The sequence below is a fragment of the Lemur catta genome, chromosome 5, assembly GCF_020740605.2.
Source record: "Lemur catta isolate mLemCat1 chromosome 5, mLemCat1.pri, whole genome shotgun sequence".
Taxonomy (NCBI): Eukaryota; Metazoa; Chordata; class Mammalia; order Primates; family Lemuridae; genus Lemur; species Lemur catta.
In genome coordinates, this window is record NC_059132.1 from 10,980,212 (window position 1) to 11,006,341 (window position 26,130).

General features: G+C 40.2%; 1 protein-coding gene across 2 annotated transcripts in view; it reads right to left on the reverse strand.

The window, feature by feature from the left end:
• PPP2R2B (protein phosphatase 2 regulatory subunit Bbeta) overlaps positions 1 to 26,130 on the reverse strand; it is a 369,973-nt gene that overhangs the window by 86,071 nt on the left and 257,772 nt on the right. For both annotated transcript variants that reach the window (XM_045551136.1, XM_045551137.1), the window contains one exon: positions 1,908 to 2,005. In XM_045551136.1, coding sequence (XP_045407092.1) covers positions 1,908 to 2,005 — 98 coding nt within the window. The remainder of the gene's footprint in view (positions 1 to 1,907; positions 2,006 to 26,130) is intronic.

A 26,130-nucleotide genomic window follows, 5' to 3' on the forward strand; every position in this document is an offset into this window, starting at 1 on the left:
TGGCTCTTAATAAAAGGCACAATTTAAAAATTTATATTCCCAGGTAGATAGAGAACATCCAAACCCAAATCTCTGCTTACTGACAGGTGACAGTGCTGAACCCCAGGTGTGAAGTGTATCTGTGCCCTCTCCGGGGGTGTGTCTCCTGAGAATTCACTCAGGAAATTCACCCACAGAAGTCAATGCAGGTGGACCCTCCGTGGTGTTGCGTGGCTTTGTTTCTCAGGTTTACTGTTCATTTTAATCCCAATACTTGCCACAAGGCTAAACACTTAACTGCATCATCTTTAACCTTATCGACATTTATTTTTTATCCAACAAAACCACTCTGCTTTGGAAAACGTGCCCCCCCATCATTCTACTAATGATTCAGGCTTCCCAAATATTTCAGTAAATTAAAATAGGTGAAACCTATAAATAGCTAACGGAAAATGTGGAACAGAGTATTACTGGCAACATGCTGCCTTGGGTGATTTATGCTAAATATCTCCTCGGGTTCTTTAACATCGCCGTGAACCTAATTGGGCTTTAAAAGAAACTGGAGGAGGAGGTTTAAAAATCAGTTTTCAAAGGACTTTAAATGCTAACATACTTGGTACTATGCTGCTTATTTGCAGAGAGAGCCAGTCCACCTTAACAATAAATTTATAAGAGTGTTGATTTGATACCATCCAAATCAGACTGTCAAGTGTGTGTAGTATGTGCCAGACCAATTAGCACCAGGCAGCTCTGGAAAAGCAGGAAAAATTCCAGGTCACGAAGAGCTATTAGTTCCTACTTGCCAACCACATTTTCGTATTTCCAGGGCCAATGGCATAGGCTGGGTGCCTGATTTAATGCTGAACACTTGAATTTATACAGAACCCCGAGGGATTATGATGCCCTTATAGAAATTAATTGCAAATAATGTGCAATTACCAAATATATCACCTCTAAATGAGGCTTTTCTTTTTTAAGGGGAGGTGTGATGCAAATGGCTTTGAGGCACAAAGCAGGCTTTAAATTGCTGGGGAAGTCTCTTGTGAAACCTTCCTCTTAGCTCGGCCTCCCTCACGCTTCCCGAATGCCGCTTCCCGAATGCCGGGTGAATCTCAGAGGCAGGCAGTGGCAGATGGGGGGAGTTACTAGAACACAGACTGGCCTGCTGGAAGCTCCAAGACCATGCCAGGGGAGGCCAAGGAAATCAAATGGGGCCATAATTCCATTCTGACAAAACAGACACAGATACCAAAAAACTCAATTTATATGAAAAAGAGAAACAATTCCTAGTGGAACCCAAGTCTCAGGAAGAAATGGGCTTTTTGAGATTCACTGGAAGTTAGAACTCCTGCTCAGAAATAGTCCTGCATGCAGCAATCAGCTCCAGGAACCCTCCTGTCACCTACGGTAATGTGTGTGTCACATGCTTTGCTCAGATGTCAGTTTGCAGAATTTCATTCCCTTTGATAGGGCAAGCTATCATTTTCTTTTCTACTGACCCAAATTGTCCTCTTCACATCTGTTGACAAATCGGCTATTTATTTTGTTTGTTTGTTTTTGCTCCTACATATTCTGGCAGCACCTGAAATCAAGGGAGCTTGAATTTCAATAGCTCTAGGACAAATCTCACCCAAAAAAGAGGAGTTAGGCTCAATAAGCAGCCATGGAATTTTGCAGGTGAGACCAGAAGTGAGGTCGTTTTGAATGTGCAATATCCAGGCTCAAAAAGACAGGGCCATACCCAGAAATGGCTCTTTTAAGGTGCTTTTGAGTCTGAATGTGAACTGTTGATGTTAATGACTTTTTGGCAGTTTTTAGTTTGCGAGCAAAGCAGCAAGGTTAAGGGTGACACATGAGGATTAAGGAACAGGAGGAGGCCTCCTTTAAAAAGGGAAGAAAATGGGCATTTTGCATTCACCACCACTTACCTCCTGCTCTCGTTGAAATATTACAACCCGACCCCCCTTGTCCCCTGTCGCTAGTAATTCTCCCGTGTGGTTGAATTCTACCGTAGAGATAATGTCAGCTGCAAAGAAAAAGACAAAGGCAATTTAAGTAACTGCACACTTACTTTGAAAGGATAGATAATAGACATACTTTTCGGTGCATTTAAGGGCTTAGGGCTTTGTCTCTGCAGTGGAATTTACAAGGATTTTATGTTCTGTGTTAAATGCCACTAGAAGTGGCACTTGGGAAAGTACATTTCCTAGATGCCCACACTGCACTGTGGTCTCTTGGAACATCTGGAGAGAACAAAAGGGAAAAAGCACGTTCAGATCCTTTTGTTTTGGGTAAGAGAAAATAAATTTCTCGACGGCAATTTCCTTTGATAATTTCTACCAACCACAGACCTTTCACCTACTCATGGCCTTTCCACTAAGAAATTTCCCCAAACAGGTTTCAGCGTGGCTATTCGAATTAGGGCTGAGGAAGCTGGGTCAGGAAGCTTAATGCTCAGATACCGAAAATGGAGGAACAGAAGCACAAAATCACCGGGAAACTCCGCCAGTCAAACATTCAAGGAAGGATCCCACAAATGCTCAGCTTGGCCCATGCTCTGCCCTTTTTTGTGAGCCCAACACATCCTTCTGGAAGAGTGCACCTTATTCTAACCCCAGGAGAAGAGTGCTGAGAAAACAGGGTCACGAGGTCAGGAGGGTAAGGGCAATTTGTACTCGGTATCTCTAAGCGGAGAAAATGCACAGGCGCCAGGAACTGAGATCACAGGTAATTGCTGAAGGAATGCCAGCCTGCCAAGTCTTTCTTCGACGCTGGCTACCCCCAGAGGAACACGGACAGGTAAATTACCTATGATTGGATTTATTAGAGCTATTTTTAGAAAAATGTCAGAGGTTAATTCCCCCACAATTATTCCCCTGCAGGGCTCCAACAATTGCTACCAAGAGTGCAAATGAGTTAAAAAAAAAAAAAAGAGGCAGGGGAATTATGACTATGGCCTTTGACAGAGGAACATTCTGAAGATTATGTCTATGTAAGGAAAGCGAAGGGGAACAGTGAGGTGGAAAACTAAGGCAATTACCCCTGAGTGATTCAGATCTCAAATCTTACTTTTATATCATCCTTTCAGGATTTGCCTTGTATGCCTGATTTATTCAGGTAAGTGGTGTAAAATTCTTCGCTTCACATAGAACTGTCCTTTTTCATACATGAAAATGCTCCTAATGGTCATTCTTTGTGCAGAAGTAAAAAATAAATAAATAAACAATCAAAAATAAGGCATTGGCCCAGCCCTCGTCACTTTCAAGCTAGGCACATTTAAAAAAACAATTCCTGATTTCTTGGTTTGGCTTCTTAGATGATTGACCCCACAGAGAGCAAATTCAAAGCCCTCCAGGGCATTAAGTAACACAGATAAAGCTGGTGTCCTCTTTTAAGGGACAAATGGCTACTCAGCTTAAGCCAATGGGGACCATGAACTATTGCATGTGTTGCTTGATGTTCTGATTTTTTTTTGAAGCAGCAGCAGCTGAAAAATCAGACTTTCATGCAAAAATCTCTTAAATTTTATATACTGGCAACTAGTAATTTTTTCCATACCACGAGAATTAAAAAAATTAATCTTATCTATGGGCTGAATATGGTTTGTGGGTCACCAATTTATAACTTCTGGTCTAGAGTCTTCATTTGGAAAAGGCTACCCCATTCCATACTGATGAAATAAACCGAAAAGCTAGTTCATTTTTTCAGAAAGACTCCTCCAATGAATGCTACCTTAAGGAAACACAAAATAAGTTATGTGGTTGCTAAGTTCCTATGTAAGTTTAGAAGGCCCATTTATGTAACAAGTGCCTATGAGCTGAGTAGTAAGAAAGTCCAGCCATATTCCTTCCTGTAAGGAAGCCAGCCACCTCAAGTTAGTTATTTGACCACTTTTTTTCGTTATAGTTTGTGCATCTTCATTTGCACAAACTTCAGTTTGCAGTTGCTTCAGAATGTCCGCAATGAAAAGCATCAAGTGCTACAATACACTTCTACACTTCTAACATTAGTTAACGCTTCTAGCTTTTCAACGAGCGGTTGGCAAAGGGTTATTCAACGAGTGGTTGGCAAAAGGTGCTTCCTGACTTGGGTAGAACCTAAACGGGGTGTGGCTGTTTCTTTTCACCTTTGATCTTTGCTCAGGTACTAAGGAATGAATCAAGGCTTTCAAATTGCTCAAACATAAACACTTCCCAGAGAGCAAGAGTAGCAGGGAGTAATGAGAGGGTGGTGGGAGTCAGGCCTGGGGTTAACAATGCCAGGCTCAAGTCCTAGGGCTAAGCTTTAAGGTTCTGCTTACATGTGGTTTATGCCCTTCCTCTGGGCAGCAGTGTTAACACAGAGCTCTGCGGTTCTGGGTGGGCTGCAGGGCCCTCACAATGAGAACCAAAAGATAGGCCTTTTCTTTCGGTGAAGCTGCGTATCAGAAGAGAATTAAATAGATTTTTCCAATGTAAGTCCTTGTCTCAGTTGCCAAGAAAATGTCATTCCAAGGGTAAAAAAAAAAAAACAAAACAAAACTTGCTTTCCCAGAGATGACATATACATTGTCCTTCTGCCTAGATTCTGTGAAAATGTCTTCATTTTCCCTGTAAAATCCATATGGGTCAAAACAAGGTAGGATTCAAGCTCAAGTCTAAGTCACACGATTTAAGGCAGTATTGTTCGAACTCTGCATTCTGGAATATTAAGCATAGTCCCAGCTAATAATGATGCTCCCTTTATTTTCCAGCTGTTACCATGCTTCAGTGCCACGTCTCCTTCAAGAACTTTGCAAGAGAAAGCGTGATTGGTATGGCAGGATCCTGAAATTCCTTAGTTCTCTTGCAAAGACCTTACCTTTATTTGAATTCTACCAGCCAGCTGGTCTGTATACGAAGTTGTTTATATCAAGCTATTGTCTACGCCGCTGGCATATGCCATGGCAGCTCGAGTTAATATCTGTTTTGAACTTTCCTGTTTCCTGACTCATTTATCATTGCTGAGCCGGTAGGCGTAACTGGAGTGCTGTGCTGCCCCATCCATCTCTGCATATCTTCATCTACGCCTGTTTAATAATTGATGCAAAACTCATGAATCACCCTACATTCCACTTTTAAGATACTGAAACTTCTGATATAAACACTCGTGTGTTTGCAATACGCTCTTTGGTAAGGCCATTTAAACTGGAAAACCTATGCTGCTTGAGACAAAATAACTTTTGTGGTATGGAAAGAGGGTGTGATAATAATTGTAAGCCACCAAATTTACGGACAATAATTTCATCTGAAATCATGATCGACAGCAATCAATTCATCAAGTTCAACATGGCTTTCTCCTTTAAATTATGATTGTATATGATGACTCAACATTTTGTTATTGATAATTGCTCAGCCTAATCACAATGATGAGCACGAAACTATAAACCTGAGGATTTTGTTCTTTTCCATAGAGATGTGGATAAAGTGCACCTGGACTGAAAACAGAAAACAAAAGCCAAGAACAGTTCGAGAGGTCAAATGTAGTGAAAATGATTTTTAAAACAGACCCCGGGTGGTGTGAGGTTCACCCTCCTCCAAATCTATCTGCGCTGATTGAATTTCCACAAGATGGTGGCCTGGTAACCCCATTTCTAGTTCAATAGGCACCGTTAAGGCTGACTTTTTCATTTCAAAAATCAATCTTAGCATCCTACAAAAGTTCCAGACTAGTTATTTCATACATGAAGTTTCCATTTTCCTGAATAATAGATATTGACTTAGCAATTACATCCATGTGATTGTGCAGCTGAAGAAAACAGAGGGAACTCCTAGTTCATGCCCTGGTCTCCCGCGACACCACGTTAGGCTGGAGTCTAAGTGATGTCAGAGGACTGGGTTGAGGCAGGCACTGGATTATCAGACAATGCACAGTTCATGCAGCAGCGTGACTGTTGTGATTGGATGATGACGCAGTTTAGACTTAGAGAGGATCTAAGCCCAGTCTACCGATGGAACATCTTACTGACCAGGTCGCTAACATTGGCCTTGCAATATCAATCATATGGATAAAAATGAAAGGGTAATGCAATTTAGCCTTCAGCACCCATTAAATGTTTTATCATTCATCTGAGAAGCATTTGATAGATAATAATGTTATATAAAGTCATTTACCCTACTTGTGTCAGCTGACTAGTTCTGCCTACTCAATACTTGGCTTTATTCCTAATGATCGGGTTGGCTCTAGGTAGTTTGGTGCTTCTTCAGTTAGGACAAGAATTCACCAAGGATAGAAAATAGGTTTCACAGAGGATGACTATGGTGACATAGCGGTAGTTGCCAGAATGTTTGTGTTGGGAAGGACTTGGGGGGGGGGTTACTTCTAGGTTGGGGTGCTGTGATTAATGGGCAATAGGTCTGGCAAGGGTTGAGGGGAGGAAAGATGTGTACCATTTGTCATCCCTGCTAGATTGGCAATGACTTTGTGGATCATTAAACAAACAGGGGATTCTTAAGCATCCCAGTGAGAATTAAAATTACTCCTCCCATCTCCATAAAACTGTGGTCCTCCTTCCTGGGCCTGGTCCACAGTCCAAAGTCAGTATCCATTTTCTCTGATAAGGTTTTCTCTGGTAAGTTTTGATAACTGAAATAGTGCATTGGAACATATTTTACCAAAATAGTGAGAAAAGTCTGGTTATGGCCAAGCAATGTAAGCCCAAATACTACTACTGGGATTATGCCAAAATGGCCTTGTTGAAATACGTTAATATGTTATAAAATTTTAAAAAGAATCAGTTAATGAAACTATATGTCAAATGATTGCAATTTTGTTAGAGTAGTTTTGTTTCAGAATATATCTTTTCTAACAGGTAAAGCAATATATATACACTTATTGAAACTTCTATTAATAACAAAGTGGTGCTTAGAATATAAAGTTAAATTTCCCTTATAATCTGACTCCCCCAGAAGTAATTGTTAATTCCTACAAATACATACACACACACATGCATATAAAAAGACTGTCAGGGAGAGTCCAAAATGGTATTGGTTTGGTGTAGGATATATATAATTTGCTTATCATCCTTTTCTAATTTTTCAATATTTTCTTTTTTTTACCATGACCATAAATATTTGAAAAATTTTTAACTTGTAAATAATTTTAATTAGTTTTCAAACTGAATGAAAGATTTTATCATTTATCTCAGTGACTTTTAAACTTGTTTAAAATTTATTTTTTAATTCACATATAGTAAAATTCACTTTTTTACAGCATATAGCTCTATGGGTTTTGACAAATGCATAGAGATGTGTATTCACAACCACCATCATGATATAGAACAGTTCCATCACCCCCTAGAAATTTCCTTTGTACTGCACCTTTGTAGAGAACAATTCTTCAAAAAGGAATAAAATTATGGGAATAAAATCAACTCACAGACGTAAGAACGTCTAAGAGTTAAAAATGCTGTGCAAATACACAGGCTTAATACTACTGGTCTCTACAGATATGATTCAGCTCAATTTGGAACCAATAATCATTATTATATTACATAGAGTCAAAGAGTTTGTTTTTAATTGTTTGAATATTATCATTATTTAGAATTCTGGGTTGTTGTGTTTTTTTTTTTTTTTGAGTGGTAGGAAGCTCAAACAATTCATCAATACACTTTTGTCAACCTGCACCACCAACTAGGCTATACATGAAGCTTTCTACCCTGTCATCTAGCTTTGTCTTTAAATGGGACTATGTTTGAATTCTTGGTTCAGTAGCATCAACTTCTTGACAATGGTTCTTATATTCACTTAGCTTTGTCTTAATGACAGAAGTAGTAAATATACAGTTCTGATTAGTAACAATAAGTAGATCTAATTTTGCTCATCAATTTCAACTTATTGGCAGAAGCCACTTCATGAGAAGAATTCTGAGGTCATATTTGGTCTTGGTATGAATGCTGTGATCAATTAGTCATGTCTTCCATGGGGAGGGAAAGAGGCAACACACGTACCACATACTTGCTATCTCTGACCTAGTGTGTGTAATACATACTTTCTGTCTCATCCAGACTTGTTTCCTCTGTCATCCAACCAGTGCCTGGTATTTGGATACTGAATCCTTTGCCTTTCATTTGAATATAACTAATTCTGTGCATACTAGTTCTATTTTCAACCTGGTGCTGGTATTCCTCTCATATGAAAGAATGCAGGTAGGATGGTCACATAGCCCCAATTCCCAACTTATCACAACTGCTGCTTCCTATTTAACCATATGTACAATGTTGAAAAATGGGCACGGTTTAAACATCAATCTGCCCCCGTAGACCAAGCCCATTAATGGCAGGTAATGTGTTCTGGCAGGTACTCTTGGTTGGCTATTCCTATCCAGTGCATTTCTTCCTTGCCTGCCTCCCACTGTCTCACTGTAGAGGCTGGGAAACCCAGATACTTGCTTCTTAGCCCTCCTTATGGTTAGGATTAACCATGTGACCCAGATCTGGCTAATGAGCCATAGAGGAAAGTCTGCTGGCGGTGGGAGGAGGGAAGGCAGGCAGACATTCTGGGGAAGATTTTTCTTTCCTGAATAAAAGAAGTGAGGGGAGGATTGATTACTCCTTGTTTCCTGTCTTTGTATGTGGTTATATGTATTTATGATACATGGAGCTGTGGCAGCCATCATGTGACCATGAGGCAACATGCCTAAGGACTTTAAAAGGCTAAAAGGCTGAGTATGACAGATGGAAAAATGGGACAATGTATTTGATGATACCATGGAGCAACTAAAACCTACCTTAAGACAGCCTATACTGGGTTGTTAAACAATAGACACCCTGTGGTTTAAGCTACTGTTAGATTTTCTGTTACTTCCTGCTAAATGCATGCTAATAGACACGTCTTTCCATCTTTGCCTTTCTCATAGCACTTTACACAGGGCCAGATTATTAATGCATGTTGAATTGAAAAAAATGGCCCTTTGTCCTACAACCTCCTTACACAAATATTCACATGCACATTTTTATTTCACTCTATCACACAACCAATTTTCTTTCCCACTTGCTTGGTTCCCAGTACTAAGATGCCTTGTGTTTATTTCCTCCTTCCCATTCTGTGGAGACGGTGCATTATTTTTCAACCATTCAAATATGAAAGCAGCTTACTGGGACAGAATGCCAACCCCAATTTATTCATGGTGTCCATTGTAAAATTATGACTTCAAAGGGACCTAGCCATGTGCTCCTTAGGAGCCAAGCTCTCTCTGCTAATATGCAGGAAGCCCACCATGCTTGCTGAGCTGTGAAAATCCAGATGGTAGGAAGCAGGTGAGTAATGAATGCCATGCTGTTTCCATTAAAATGCACACAGCTTCTTCACGCTGACCAAATCTCCAGCACTAACCAGGTTTGAGACAACCCAGGGACATGTGTGTTGATGAAGATTGTCTTTTAGTCAAAACAAGTTTCTGCAACATAGAAGCCTAGAAGAGAGAATTTTCCTGTAGTTGGAACAAAACTTGCCTAAAGGGCCAAGGAATCTTAAAAATTATGTCTCTAAGAACAGAAAAATCCAGTGGGAAATGGATAGCAGTCCAGACTTGCCTACATGCCTGTGTGGTTTACAGTGGAATCTGCTGTCAAGGTGTCTACCATCTGTCACCCGATCTTTCAAAAAGCAGAGGAGTAATTATCTGCTCAGGCAATACACACTCTGTCAATCATTCAGATCTATTATCTGCACAACATGGGACATCCATGGCTGACCCCTCCAAAATGAGAAAACTCTCACATCTGTAGGAGCTCACCTGGAGGAAGTCCCTATCAGAACTTAAGGAAACACACTCAGATGTATCCCTGCATTCAAGAAATCTCTTTTATTTTTCTAAATGACATATTGAACACTAAATGCATTGTGTTCCATGTTAAATTGTAGATAGGCCTAAAGAGATTAAGAATATGGAGGAAAAAATTTGGATTTTTCCTTCTAAAAACATGGGATCTCTATGTCAAACAAAATAAAGATGCTGCTAGTCATTCACAAGGAAGACAAGTCATTACCTTATGATGGCTTTTCGATGGTCTTAGCAAAGAACATGGAAAGCAATAGAACCAAGTGTGCCTATTACAATTCTGTAAATCACCTAGTATTTGTCTTCCCTCCTCCTCTGCCACATTTCTGACCAGGAGTTGTGGTGTTTTGAAGAATATTATAAAATATTACTCTCTTTTGGATCATATGCATACTTTAAAGCACTGAATTTTCTGGACACCCAGTAGGTAAACAGTAAAAGATAGAATGAATAAAGTGGTATTAATTTTCATCAGCAGTAGGACCCAATCTTTTAAAAAATATTTATCAGGATAAAGGCATTATAGTATATACCTACTGCTTTTTTCTATCCACTGACAATTGGATATTTTGAAAATCTATTGTATTATATTTGACTTCATGGTCATGTAGTTTAGGTAACGATGAATAACATTAACTGTAGAAAAATCACGGAAGACTCAATTTTGATTCATTTATTGATCCATTTATTCGCTCAACAAATGTACACTAAACACAGCAATTATGTGTCAAGTACTAATTCCAGATGTTGGAGATGTATCAATTAAAAAAATAGAAAAAATATCTGTCCTCATGGAACTTACATTCCAGCTGTGCAGAGAAGATAATAATCAATGAACACAATAAATTACATTGTATGTTATGTACTGTGAGAAACAAATAGAGCTGAGTGAGAGATTAACGGTGCTGGAGTTTGGAGGGAGGCTGCGGTGTAGACAGGGTGGTTGAGACAGGCTTCACTAAGCAGACTTGAAGGAGGTGAGAGAGTTCACTGTACAGGTGTCTGTGGGAAGAGTGTTCCAGAGAGAGGGAAGAGGCAGTAGACTGTCCCTAAGAGGGAACCATGCAGATCCATGTGGCCAGGGCAGAGCAAACCAGGAGGAAGCAAGGTAGGAGAAATGAGGGGCACAGATCACATAGAGTCTTGTAGATCACAGCAAGCACTTTGGCTTTTGCTAAAAGTGAAACAGGCACAACAGTGTAATGTACTTAATGCTGCCAAACTGTGCACTTAAAAATGGTTAAAATGGTAAAGTTTATGTTATGTACATTTTAGCACAATAAAAAAAAATGAAATGGACAGATGTTAGAGGGTATGAAATAGAGGAGTGGTATGTTTCTCAAGAATCATGTCAGCCACGGTGCTGCGAACAGCTTCCGAAGGCTGCGGTGGAAGCAGGGATGTCTTGACACGATCCAGGTAAGAGATGATGGTGGCTCAGACCAAGGTGTTGGCTGTGGAGGTGGAGAGAAGGGGCCACATTTTGGATACATATTGAAGGTCAACTTGTCGGGATTTGCTGATTATACAGTAAATTAAATGGTTTGGGGGAAAAAAAAAAAACAGAGGAATCAAGGATGATCCCAAGGTTTTTGCCCTCAGCAACCAGCATGTTGGAGTCACCATTGCTGAGACTGGGAATTTTGTGGAGTGAAGCAGGCTTTTTGGGTGGACCTGTTTATGCACTGAACAGATGTTCAGTTTTATGCATGTGACATGTGAGAGGTTTATAAGTAGAGATGTTGAGTAGATAATTGGAAATAACAGTCTGGAGTTCAGGGGAGGGGACTGAGGGGGTGATATAAATTTGAGAGTTATTAGCATTCAGATGGTATTTAAAGGCACAGGACTGGATGAAAGTTTAGGGAGTGAGAGTATTAAAAGAAAAGAGGAGGGCCAAGCGCTGAACCTTTGGGGCACTCCAACATTTAAAAAGTTGGGGGAAGAAGAGGAGCGAGGGGAAAAAAAACCCAAAGAAGGAACAACCAGTGAGATGGTAGGAAAATCAAGAAAGCTCAGTGTTCTGGGTGCCAAGTGAAGTGCAGAGGGACCAGTCACACAAAAAGCTGTCGCTAGGCAACATAAAAGGTTAGAGTCAACCTTCCGATTTAGCACCGTGGAGGTCACTTTTGGCTTTGTCCAGTATAGTTTCTGTGGAGCGGTGGGAGTGGGTTTCAGAGAGAACCGGAGGAGAGAAAAAGACAGTATCTGTGCCCAACTCTTTCAAGGAGTTTTGCTGCAAAGAGTAGAAAAGAAACAAGATGGAAGACAGTAAGGAAAGTAGGGTCAAGAGAGCATTTTTATAACATCATAGAAATAACAGCAAGCTTATATGCTGATGAGAAAGTTGCAACAGCCAGGGAAAAATTCGCGGTGAAGAAGAAAGAGGGTGAAATTGCTGAATGAATAAAGAATGTATGAATGAACAAACCAGGAACCAGGACTGGTCACCACTAACAGCTGAAATAAAATCTGTACAGGTTCAATTCCCACCCACAGCTGAAAGATAGTAAGAAAAATGCTACTGAAACCCTGTCTTCATATAAGGTTTAAGAGGATTCTCAAAACATTTATGTAGTATTGCGAGAGTTTCTCCATACACCAGCATTGCAGGGATCCATGGGATTGGTATGAATGAAAAACCTCCCTTCCCTCCTCTTCGGCTCTTTCCCCTTCTCCCGCCTTCTCTTTTCTGTTTTCCATCCCACCCACTTTCCTTTCTCTTTTGAAGCTGAGAGCAGAAAGGACCCTATTCCTTTAGCTACCTCCTATCTGCCTACCAGGCAGCAGGCTGCACACCTGTATACACTCTGAAGTGCTGAGCAATGTACGACAAGATCACTTCCACATGGGTAGCCTGACCTCCTTATGACCTTTCTTAACTTTCACCACTCTTCCTAATATCTTATAAAACAAGTCTGTCGGAGGGGAAAAAACCCACACACTCCTCCTTTCCCTGTGGAAGATTTATAGGCACTTTGTAGATGGCCAGATTCAGGTGACAGTGCCAGGAACTTTCCAAGTGATTTGTAGGTCTTCCTTCCAGGAAGTCAGTCTTTAATGGAAAAATTTTCTAGCCACACATTCCCTGACTGAGGTATGACTACAGGGAGAGGTTTGCGGCTGTCATGAAGACTACCCACTGAAATTAACTAGCTGTTGACTTGGCCTCAAGACATTTCAGCCTAAGAAAAACGCCAGCACTGCAGAGTTTAGAAGAGCACAGTTTTTCTTTGAAACTACCGTTTATTTAGTTGGCCTACTGTATGCCAGGCGTCGTCCTAGACCCCTATACACACTCTCTTCCTCAATTATATCATCATCTTCATTTATCGAAATACCTACTTTGGCCAAAATCTGTGCTTTGTGTTTTACATTATATCATTTAATTGTCATTCACACTCCATGATTTTAGTATCTTCCTCCATTTTTCAGATGGAGAAATGGTGGCTCGGAGAAGATAAATAACTTGCCCACATCTGGAAGACCAATAGTAGAGCTGGAATTTGAACCCAACTCTTGTTCCAAAGTTTGCGTTCATAACCTGCCTCTCATGTGATGTTTCTTTTCCCTCCACCTTCTATTCTCTTGTTCCTTCTTGTTTTTGTCAATCTTTTTTTTTTTTATCCTTTATCTTTCACTCAGAGTTACAGATTTTACTTCTCAGCACAGCAGACTTTATCTTCTGGGCTCAACCTTAACTTTTCCATCCTTATCACACATCTTATACTTTTGCAAAGTTTAACTCTTTGGACTCCTTAGGCAAATGCAGTCTTTGCTGACCAACTCCCATACCATTTCATTTACCTGAGACATTCTTGCCATTACTTGTGGCTGCTCATATCTCATTGTCCTAGACAGTAAGTCCCTCAGGGGCAGGATCTTACCCACTCTTATAATCTGGGTACCTACCATAGGGACTAACATCTACTAGGTTTGCAAAAAATACCTGTTGACTGGCTCAATGAAAAAAAATGAATACATGAAATGTTCAAGGCCAGCTCAAATACCACCTATTCCATGAAGCTTTCCTAAGCTCCTAACTAGAATAAATTTCTTCCTCTTCACAACTCCTGTAACTTTTTGTAGTTTTCACATGCTATCCATGACATTCTCACGTGCATGTGTACTTACTCTATTTTTACTACTGAAATCTATTTTCATTAAGGGCAGAGTTCTTATTTTACTTATCTTTGACTCAATCAAACACAATTGATGTCTGATGAATAAAGGAATACAAAACCAAAACCCTCCTCTAATGATAAAATTTACTTTAGTTCTTGATCTTGTTTAGATCTTGGAACTCCTTGGGGATCTAATAAAAGCTATAGTTCCTTTCTCCACAATATGTATGTTTGAAAAATTCTGCATCCTATTTTTAGGGGACTTCTGGACCCCAACTAAAGATTCTGAATTCTAGTGGGATCTGAGACCATCACTCAATACCACCCTGCCCTCAGACCTTTGCTTATACAATCCTTCAATCTGGAATTTATTCTCTTAAAATTTACGCTACTTCCCCTCCCTTCTAAGACTCAGTTGAAAATTAGTCTCTTCTAGAAAGCAAGTAAGAATAGTTTCCATTTAAAACTTCACTAACCTAGCTGGCATCTTCTTATAGGGCATGACTCATTTATATTGGATTATGGCACAAATGTTGATAAATGGCTTAAATACAGTGGGTGTATGTTTGTCTCCTCAACTAGATTATAAGTTCCCTGAAGACGGAATCATATTTATTTCTTTAATAGCCAGTGTCTCTCTCAGTGCCGAAGATCTCATTCTGTGAATAGCAAACATGACGCAAATGGTTCGCAACTGGAGATTTAGGATTCTCATGGGGACAAGAGATTGTTGGCCCATGTAATGCACATGACAGCTCTCCTCTAAACTTAAAGTCACACATACTACATTTTTGCCTACAGCTTCAGACCCCTCTGAAATAAAGCCAGTAACTTACGAAATCAAGTACCAAGGCCATTTTCAGAAGCACTTCCTCCAAGCATAGCAGAAGAGAGAGGAGTGGAAATTGGATCAGATTTCCATATCTCCAAGGACTCTACTTTTGGGGAACATTTTAAGTATTATTTCTGACAACCCAAGTTATTGCCTTTGGAGAGTATGGTAAAGCTTAGGGCTTGAAAAAGCCGATGACTATTAAATGTAGTCACAAAATTCCTGTCTCTCCAATACACATAACAGTGGGTTCTTAGCCTTAATTGTGATGTATTGTTTTCTGCAAAGTTCTTGGGAAGAAATAATATGTCAATATCTTATCAGGCAATAGAAGGAATCAAACCATGAAACACTAAAGGTATAAACTGAACACTGGCCACGATCTCAAGTATAGCTCCTGCTTCTTCAACTGAATGTAAATCAACAGTAAAATGTGCCAGAAGTCATCTGGGGAACACTTTGGGGTAATACAAACTTTTGATCATTTATCACTAAGAAAACTTTGTGAACTGGTGCTTTCCTCCCTCTCAAACCTCATCTTAAACCATGCCTCAACCCCGCTTTCTCACTGCCTACCAGCCCCTCTTTTGCTTTCAGGATCTCATAAATGCCCTGCTTTCTACCACTTTGAGGTCTTCAAATCTGCTGCTCTCTTTCTGCTACACTACTCCCTTTTCCTTGGCTAATATCTCTTCATTTTTAACAATTTCAGCTTAAACACACTCCCAAGAGTGGCATTTTTCTAAGGGCCCATTTTAAAAATCTCTACATTGCTCTACATCATCCTATTCTTTTCCTTTAAAGCATCTACCAGAATCCATCACCACGTGTTTGTTTGTTAATGTCTGTCTCCCCCGTAAGATGGTGTAATGCACCAGGGCAGGGATCACAGCTGGTGTTTTTCACCGCAGTATTCCTAGCCCCTCGCCCAATGTTTGACACACAGTAGACAGACATGTAATCAATGTTCAATGAAAGTATGGTTTTCTAGGATATTTATTAATAGCTGTTGCCTGATCACTTGTATTCATATCGTATAATACTGTTCTTACACACACACACACACACACACACACGCACACACACACGCACACGCTCATACATACATTTAATTTTCAGTTGAATTGGGTGTAGCAGACCTATGGGATCATGAAAATTTGAAAACCAATTAAATCTACATTTGCCTCATTCTTCTTAAGAAGGTCTACTCTTAGCTAATCATATATACACCAAAACTCACGCATTACAAAATGCACACACACCCTTCCGATACTTAAATTCTAGCCCTCGTCTAAGCCAGTCTCCACCCTTTCAATTTCGAGGAAGAAAGGCAATAGAATGCCAGAGACTGGGTGGGACGATCTTTATATGCCAAGAAGTCTGACCCAGTGAACTATTTCAGTCAAATATGCAGTTTGAATTGGATTGCTCGATTGCTGAGAAGGGATTTCTGGATTAGACAGTTCATTAGAGGCTGAGCCGGCTTCTAGGGTCTGTCGGTCTTCTCTGCATGTCTGGCATTAGCAAAGTGATGCAGTGAAGGCCGCTTGAGTGACAGCTGCCAGTGAGTCACATGAAATAGTGGCTGAAATAGCAGCTAACCAGAGGCACCAAGCACACGCTGGGCTCAGGATCCCAAGCCTGTACATAGCTGAAAATGTAGAAGGTGCTTAGTAAATAGTTTTCAATTGACAACAAACCTCATATTATATAAAGTATCATATTACTTGTAGGTAAAGTATTATTCTAACACTTAGTGCTTATGTGTCAGGCACCATTCTAAGTGCTTTGCATAAATTATTCATGTAATCCTCAATATGGTATCATTCCCATTTTATAGATTAGGTCAGTGGAGAGGGGAGAGAAGTTAAGTAATATACCCAAGATTAGCCAGCTGCAGTTTAAACTGAGGGTGCGGGACTGCTACTGATCATCTGTTAGAATTATTCCTCAAGACAAAGTCCTGGGACTAAACCTCTTCACCCCCTCCCCCAACATTTACCTAATCTATCAAATGGGATTATACTGAGGGTTACATGAATAATTTATGCAAAGCACTTAGCATGGTGCCTGACACACATAAGCACTAACTGTTAGAACAATACTTTACCTACAAGTAATATAATGAAAGGTTAACAGAATGACTGTAGATGTTGGAAAGATACCGTTCATCTCTACCATTTATAAGTGATGTGCCTTTGGGTGAGTTACTTGAGTTCTCTGAATCTCAGTTTCTTAATCTGAAAAATAAGGATAATATCGGTACCACTTGGGAGGGTAATGATGAGTATTAAATGAGATAAGGACGGTGAGGAGCTTAGCATGGAGCCTGGTCTTGACTGTTTGCTGGTGTCCTCTGCAAACTGGTGCCTCTATGGGCGGCATACAAGTAAGTAAGCAACGCCTTTATGCACATGCCTTAGGCCATTTCTCAGCACTGCACGCGGAAACAGGAAGTGGGGGAACAGTGAATTCCACAGCCTCCCGACAAAGCTCAGCACATCCTTGGAGAACAGCCTCTTGCCCAGAAGTTGACCCCATAAATTCACTCTTCACCCACCTTGAACCTTCTCCAGTTCCGTTTCGACTGAGGGTAGAGGATATGGGACAAAAGACAGGGGTGCTATACACCCATACTTTAGAGCTTAGTTCTCTAAAATATATTTTGTGGATTATTAGTCCCTTAAGACGCTGTTCCTTAGTGGGGGGTGGGGAGAATGTCAAACGCTGTTGGGAAATAGCTCATATGTTATCCTCCATCTCCGGAATTTCCCTGGGCAAATGAAAGATTCAGGAGTCTTATAATAACGAAGTTCATGGGCAATTCATACATTTAACATTTACTGAGCACCTACCATGTGTCAGGTACTGTTCTTGGTGTTGGGAATTCGCTATTGATAGACAATATCCCTGAGCTCAGGTAACTTATTCTAGTGTGGAGTAAAGGAGGATGCTTCACCCTGTGTCCAAATTTATCTGCCTCTAGAATGCTACTGGAAAACAGTGCTTTATGCATAGGGCATAGCCTCTTGCATGTTCTATCTACAGAGGCCCTTCATGACAGGTGAGTGATAAAGATTTTCACCCCTATTAATGCGTAAGAAAATAAGATCACTCCAGCATGTTTCTTGGTCAGGGAAACACATAAGGTATTTCTCATTTCTTAAAAAGTCAATCAACCCACTAGGGCAGCCTTCATTTGGGAAGAACCACAGCCTCAAGAGAGTATCTGAGAGTATCACAACAAGGGTTAACTTGACTTGTCCCTCCAAAGTAGAGAAATTTTTCTCTGCCTCTAATATGACCCAGTTGGAAATGTATTTGTTTTTCACTGTTTAATCTTCTGCATCACCCACTGTTGATTAGATTTAATTAATTTATGTTTCTAATGAATTTAGAAACTTGCAGTGCTGTAGCGGGAAAATTTTCAGACGGCATCTGGCCACCAAATGGATTGATTACCTTGTCTGCAGAAGTCTTTCCAACATCTGGGGCCTGATTTGGTGAAAGATCCAGAAGCCCTTTTGAACGTAAGAAACCCGCACTGGATATTGAACACAGAGAGGGGGAGAGAGAGGGTGCTAGAAATAGGTAGGGCTCTCTTTGATTTGCAAATCTGGATCCTGGCACTCCCCCAACATGAAATCACATTTTGCTGTTCATTGGCACTGTTTCAATGGCAACAAAGAGACTGATCTGAATCTGTTTTGTTCAACACAATCAGAATCCACCAGGCCCAAGCCTGGGCTGCCACCCTGTGAACTTCTCTGGCACTCCCGTGTGTGTGGAAGCTCCCACTGATCATTAAGATGAAACATTTACAGAAAACATTTAGAGGCAGGCACTTTGCTCTCATTCATTCAACAAACATTTATTGGGGGCCCACTGAGTGCCTGGCACTGAGCCACATGGACCTCTTCATTAGCTATTCTTGGCAAGAACCTTGCAGGAGAGGATCTCAAGGTATATGACCAAGTAATACATAAAAATAATAATTATTAAGGTTAATATGAGCCCTACCAATAAAGGATAAACACACACACACACACAGAGCAGTCTCTACATGAAGCACTTTACATTCATTAATTCACTTAATCATCACAAAAAGCTTATCAAGTAGATGTCATTATTACCCCCATTTTACAGATGATAGTACTGAGGCCCCAGGAGCTTATGGTATTAGCCCAGAGTAACCCAGCTAGCTTTTGGCAGGGCCTGCCTTCTAACACTGGCAGTCTAACTTGAGAGCCTTTGCTTTACCAACTACAGGTAGCATTTACTGAAGACCTACTATGTTAGACACTATTCTAGGGCTTGTTTGCATTATATTTTAATCTACGTTCACACCTTATACAGTGGCTATTATTCCCAGATGATGAAACTGAAGCCCAGAAACATTAAATAACTTGTCGAGGTCACAGGAAGAGTTAATAACAGGGCTAGGTCTTAACTCAGGCCTGCAGGGCTACAAAGGCCACTTTCTGCTTACGGAGTTACCTGCTGACAGATGAGAGAAAAGGGGGTGTTGAGAACTCAATAGCTTTCTTAACGTTGCACCAGGAAACAAACCAGTTGGACAAGTGAGAAGACGGGCTGGCCAGGCTGCTTTGCACAGCCCAGCCCACTCCAGAAAAAAAAAAAAAAAAGAAGCTAAAGAATGTACTACAGAGAATAAGAAAACAGCTTCATCTTAAAGAGGTAGGTGAAAGATGTTGGAAATCTCATTGTCTGATCGGCTTTTCTGGTTCAAGTTCAAAGAGAAAGGATTGACAACCAGGTGGGCTGCCCACAAGCAACACTGAACATCTGGAATTTTTTGCACAATGGATGCAAACTGTTGCACAATGAGGTTAGTCCCTAACACATAGGATGTAACACAATTATTAATGTATACAGTACTGGTGTTGAAGAAACCTGGTTTGACATGGTTCCTGTAATAGAATATGATTACTAAGTCTGGCCATTTCTCTTGTTTGAAAAACCTCTCATTTCCTTCCAGTCCTCTCTTGCCCACCACCACCACCTCAACACACAAGAGCCCTGTAACTTCTCTGGACCTTCTTAAGTGCTGCCGCTCTGCCTGGAGCCATCCTTATCTCCATTTCCCCTTCGGTCTGGCTAATCCCTATTCATCCTCAATCCTCAGGTTAGACATCTCTTCCTCCAGGAAGCCCTCCTTGACTTTCCTCCTATTCTGAGTTGGGTGTCCATTTTAAATGCAACCTGTGTTTTCTCCTATTATAGCATTTATTACACTGTAAAGTAACTGTTTATTTGTTGGTCTCTTCACTCTAGAGAGCGTATGTTGGTTACTGTTGTATTCCCAGTGTGGGTCTGGCACATAATAAACATTTAAATGGGTGGATGGATAGAGGGATTGTGAACCTCACAACATCCTTTCAGTTGGTCTGCCGGTTTGAAACCTCTCACTTCCACACTTCGTGTGGAATCATTAGTCACTAAACTTAAGTCATTAAACTTCATCTTAAACTTTTAGAGAGTCACTTCCCTTTTTATCACACTTCCCCTTGAACACTCACATGGAAGTCAGAATATTGATAATATCTGGGGAAGGGGAGAGTTAAGTGAGAGAAGATGTGAAAAAATCTTACGGAGTCTTAAAAATGTCCTATATCTTGATCTGGGTAACGGTGACATGTAGATACATGTAAAAGTCAGGAGCAGAATACAATAGAATAATGCCCTTTACTGTAAGAAATTAATATCTCAGTATAAACAAATAAATCCTTTGAAAACTCACTGGTGTTGGTTGGATAAATCCAGACTTCCTTGCCCCAGTGTTCAAGATTCTTCTTTAATTGGCCCAATTGTCAACTTACTTGTTCAAACTCACTTTCCTAAGACACATGCCCTGATCTGCTAACAGGTCCTTGCACTCTTCTCACACTCATTCCCACCTCTATGCCTAAAATCATGCTGTCTTACCCTAGATGTTCATTTCCTTTCCTCTCACCTTCCAGAAGCTGCTCTTGAAGGACGAAAACAAATCTCAATAAATCCACAAATCTCATTAACTTCTCTTTTCTCTGAAACTTTGACTATTTTGTCTGGTTCATTTACTCATGCCAACATTCCCTGAACACTGTAAGCTCCTTGAAGGCAGGGACTTTATCTTATTTCCAATTTTTCTATGTACTACAGTGCCTGATACAATACTAGATTCTCAATATGTATCTGTTTTGAATACACAGAGGGTTTACCTATATGTCCAGACCCTTGGCAGCTATGAACTTGTCTAGAGATTAAAAAGACAGGTCTCCTGGGTGCGGTGGCTCACGCCTGTAATCCTAGCACTCTAAGAGGCTGAGGCAGGAGGACTGCTTGAGGCTAGGCGTTCAAGACCAGCCTGACCCCCTCTCCCTACAAAAAAATAGAAAAATTAGCCAGGCATGGTGGTGTGAGCTTGTAGTCCTTGAGGCAGGAGGATTGTTTCAGCCCAGGAGTTTGAGGTTGCAGTGAGCTATGATGACATCACTGCACTGTAGCCTAGGTGACAAAGCAAGACCCTGTCTTTAAAAAAAAAAAAAGAGAGACAGGTAGTCTATGTCCTCTAGAATGAAAATGTAGGGTTGTTGTTAAGCCTATGGACTTAGGATTCACATGTCATTTCAAATCCAGGTTTTGTAACTCGCTGGCTCTGTTATCCAGTGTAATCAATAGCCATCATCAAAACTGTTTCCTCATCTGTAAAATGGGGACTTTCTCATAGTGGGACTTTCTCATAGAGGATTATATAGCAATATAAATAAGTATATATGTTACTGGTAAACATTTATTGAACTAGTCATTTTGCCAAATAAGACACAATCATACCCAAATAAAAGCCCCTGCTCTTGATATTATCATGCAAAGAATCCAGTGCAGTGATTGACTCACAAGAAACACTTAACACATGTAGGTATTTTCACCACCGCTATTAAAAACAAATATATAGTGTCAGTGAAAGAAGCCTATGAATTAGAAGGTAAAAATGGAGAGAGCAAGAAGAGCAGGCTCCTTGTGAGATATATTCATGTGCACACAAACAGAGAGAATTTCATCCGTAAGAAATTCCTTAGGGAAATTCCATCACATCCTATTAACACGGTCCCAAAGGCAAGAACTAGCCTCTGATCTTTACATATTTAACATCTTTGAAAAAATTCTGAAACCATAATCATCTCAAAATGGTATATAAAAGCAAGTATATCTGGGAGTTACATGCAAAAGCCTTCTACTTTATTTCTAGCTCACGTAATTCTTTAATCATCCTAATTCCTAGCGCTTCCCTTCCAACTTTTGACCTTAGGATAGTTCTTTGATTGCTCAATAGGATTTTGACAGCTAGGAAAGCAGAACACTGAGGAACAAGTTCTCAGTGTGTTCTTACACACTCATTTAAAAGACAACAGCTTAATAATTCCAATTCATATATAATTCTATTCCTACAATCAATAATTCATAGCGATTCCTCAGCAGCATTTTTAGTGACAACAGAAAGGGCAAAATATTTCTTCTCTTCCCTTTGCTTTCCTTTCTTCACTTAGTCATGCCTGGAGCCTGGAGAGTACAGAATCTCAGGAAAACAGTTTCCATGGTGATTCTTCCTTTGAGTATCCAACTGTATTTCACTCTTTCCGGAGTGAATTAATGCTTCTTATTGCTTTCATGCTAAATATACTGCAGATTAGATTTGATTTCCTCTGCAGCGATACAGTTTTATCAGGAAAATGGAAAGTAAAAACACAGTATGAACAAACTGTATCTTTCTGCCGCTACACTGTCAGAAAGGAAAAAAAAATTTTCAGAAAAAAAAAAATAACCAGCCATAGAGAAATGGATGCAGGTGTCTGGAAGCTAGGATATGCATGCATGCATCTAATTGTTGGAAAGCCTGTCTCAGGAGGAAGTGATGTGATGTTCTTAATTCCTCCATACACTGAAGGTGGTATAAGTTGACCATAAAACACCTGGATACAAGAGATACTCGATTTTTAACGTACTGTCCTCTTCTTGGCACAGAAAATATAGATCATATATAGAACAAGGATACCTTCAAGCCCACAATATCATATCTACTTTATATTTTATTAAGGAGAGTTTTGCTTTCTACTAAAGCTACATAGCTGGCCTTCCTTGTCAAAATAGTTATGTCACCTTCCTGAGATTCCCAAAGCACCTTGAATTTCCTGACATAGAACTTGTCACACTAACGTTTACCATGCCCTGTTCATCTTCCTCACTAGACTCTGAAAGGGCAGAGTCTGTGTCTGTCCCGGTAACTGCTGTACCCCTGTGCCTAGCACAGCACGTGGGGAACTGAAAATCATAACAGGAAAAGGATGGAAGAGAACGTTGAAGCACTGAGGTCTTCCTTACAAAGCATCAGTGGGCTGATGGATGCAGGTGGAATCTTATGTAAATGAGAAACACTCAAATCTCAGCAATAGCTATTGGTTTTCAGGGCCTCTCCACCCTGAACCTCGCGTGAGGCAGGAAGGGGTTAAAGGGAGGACTCAGTGTGGGAAGGGGAGGAGCAAAGAGGAGCCATCCAGAGAAGCCTCCTCCTCCACCATGACATACCCCCACCAGCCTGGAGGCAAGTCATCACTAGTTACCAAATAACCAGGAAGGAAACTGGGATTTTAGCCAATTTGACCCATCCAGTGAGTAGTCAGCATCTATGGCAAACCAGGTAAGACTGTCCTAGGTGCTGCTGGGGATAAAGGCTCGAGTGCAAGAATTTTTGATCCCGGCAAGCTTATAGTCTGGGAGGAATTCTTTGGGGATTATGCAGAAGTGGGGCGTGGCCAAATACAGACATATCTTATCGACAACGACTAATATTTCTTGAACAACCCATTAGGCACTCTTCTAAGCACCATATACGCATGAACTCACTGAGCCTCATAGCAAAATCTATGCATTGGTGCTATTTTAATTTGACACATAAAGAAATTGAGACTCAGAAAGGCCAGGTAACTTGCCCAATGTCCTTGAGTTCATTGTACCTTAACAACTGTGTACAATTCTGAATCTCAGGCTCATGGGATCTGAGCTGAGAAAACTGCTCTACAAAGCATTTCCCATAGTCTCCCTTGCTGTAAAAATTATCCAAAGTCCATTATGTTTACAAATGCCTCTGGGTAATTGTCAGGATACATAGAGGGCCATATAAAATTCCAAATTTCAGAAGGAAAACCAGTTCTGTGGCTATGCAAATGTTGGACTTACATGTCCCTGTAACTAGGATATACACTATGGCAGGACTCCTGGTTCATAGAGATGTTTTCATAAGAAGGGCCAGCTAGAGGATTTTGGCGACTTCATCTTCTAAACCACTTTGCAGGAAAATCAAAATTTATCAGCTACATACTGAATTTCATTCCACAGAAAACAGTGACAAGAACAAGTTCTAAGTGCATTAGCTCATGGTCACTTCCTGTCGTTCCAGAGTATGGACTCCTTCAACTATACTACCCATGTTTATATATATTTTTTAAAAAGATGAGAAAGATGTATGTTAATGCTTAATATGCAGAATTATGAGAATTTTTTTGCTTATTTTAAAATTTTAAATTGACAAATAACAATTATATATATTTATGGGGTACAATGTAACATTCACATTGTATAATGATTAAATCAAGCTAATTAACATATTCATCACCTATTATTTTTTGTGGTGAGAACATTTAAAATCCACTCTTTTTATTATTATTCCTGACATTCCAATATACTTCTACCCTCCAGAAAAAATTGGGTATTTTTGGAGTTGTTATTTGTAAAGACAGCAGTATTTGTGGAATAAAAATCAGGAAACAAAAAAAATCTAACTCCTTTAGCAATTTTGAAATATGCAATATAATAATTTTGAAATATACAAATATAATCATTAACTGTAGTCCATATGCGGTGCAACAGATCTCTAAAACTTATTCCTTCTAACTGAAACTTTGTAACCTTTGAACATTTCCCCATTCCCAAGTTTCCTAGCCTTTCTGAGTCTCAATTTCTTCTTATGTCCCCACTTCCAGCCCTTCCTCCTCCCCAGCCCTTGGTAACCACCATTTTTCTCTCTACTTCTATGAGTTTGACTCCTTTAGATTACACATATAAGTGAGCTAATGCAGTTAGTATTTGTCTTCGGGTGCCTAGAAGTTTTTAATTTTACATTTGCTTTTTTTTAGATAATTCTATTTTCAGTTTTCTGTAATAAGCACGTATAATTTTAAATACTACAAAACAACTCATATTTTTAAGATGCGATGATTCCCCAACAAAAGGAATGCAAGGACAGGGAATGGAGTGATATCGACTTGGTGAGCATTATCTATAAGAGCTCAGACTTAGGAAGGGCAAGACAAAGGTTCCATCTCCAGCATTATCCATTCTGCTGTGTGATGACTATAAATGGAATATTTTCAAATGAGACTCTTCTCCCATATTGAGTAATAAGAGGGATTATTACTTATTAAGCAGCGAAAACATGAAATAAGTGTGTTTATTTTTTTTCCTCCCAGAGGAGAGAATGTTGCTCCGAGATTATGTTCTTTACATAACAGGGTCACAGAGTTAACCGATCTCTGTGGGTCTTCTGCACTCCAGAGCCTGTTGGTTAACGCTTTGCTTCCTTGCCCTTCCCATATGAGCAAAGCAACGCTCCAACATTTGGGAAGATTATACTTTTTACCATTAAAAAGAGGGGCGGTCAGGATGGGCAATCTGACCCAAAAATGTAGCTAGAGATATTTTCTGCATTTGCAGAAGAAACTGATGAGGTCTATTGGGGCTTTCGGTGGAAAGAGGGAAGCTCCAGGCATCTACAAGATGTGAGTTTGTAGAGAAAAAAAATGGATTAGATGTGTCTTCCTGGTGGAGCTACCAGCTGGCTCCTTTTCCAATCTCCTCTTCACCGGCTAATGCAACAATCAAATTTTGTTATTCTTCTCATAAATAAAATGTGATACATATCACAAAGACATCCCTGATGGCAGACTGCATTCCAAGTAAACCAGAATGAAGACAAAAATGGGGCATTTTTACATATATGCAATTATGGCCAGTTACCGGCATTGAACATATCTACAAAATCTGCAGTTCTGCTGCTGGCTACCCGACGTGTGCTGCAGCCCCAGAAATGCAGCTCTGCTGCTGGGACTTTTCCAGGGTCTATGGTATTTGTTGGCTTTCTGGTTAAAGTATGGGGCAGAAAATTAAAATTATTTTGCAAGAGACCTTAACTATATTGTACTCTATCTGTTTTTTTTTTTTTTTTTTTTTTGAGACAGAGTCTCGCTCTGTTGCCCGGGCTAGAGTGAGTGCCGTGGCATCAGCCTGGCTCACAGCAACCTCAGACTCCTGGGCTTAAGCGATCCTACTGCCTCAGCCTCCCGA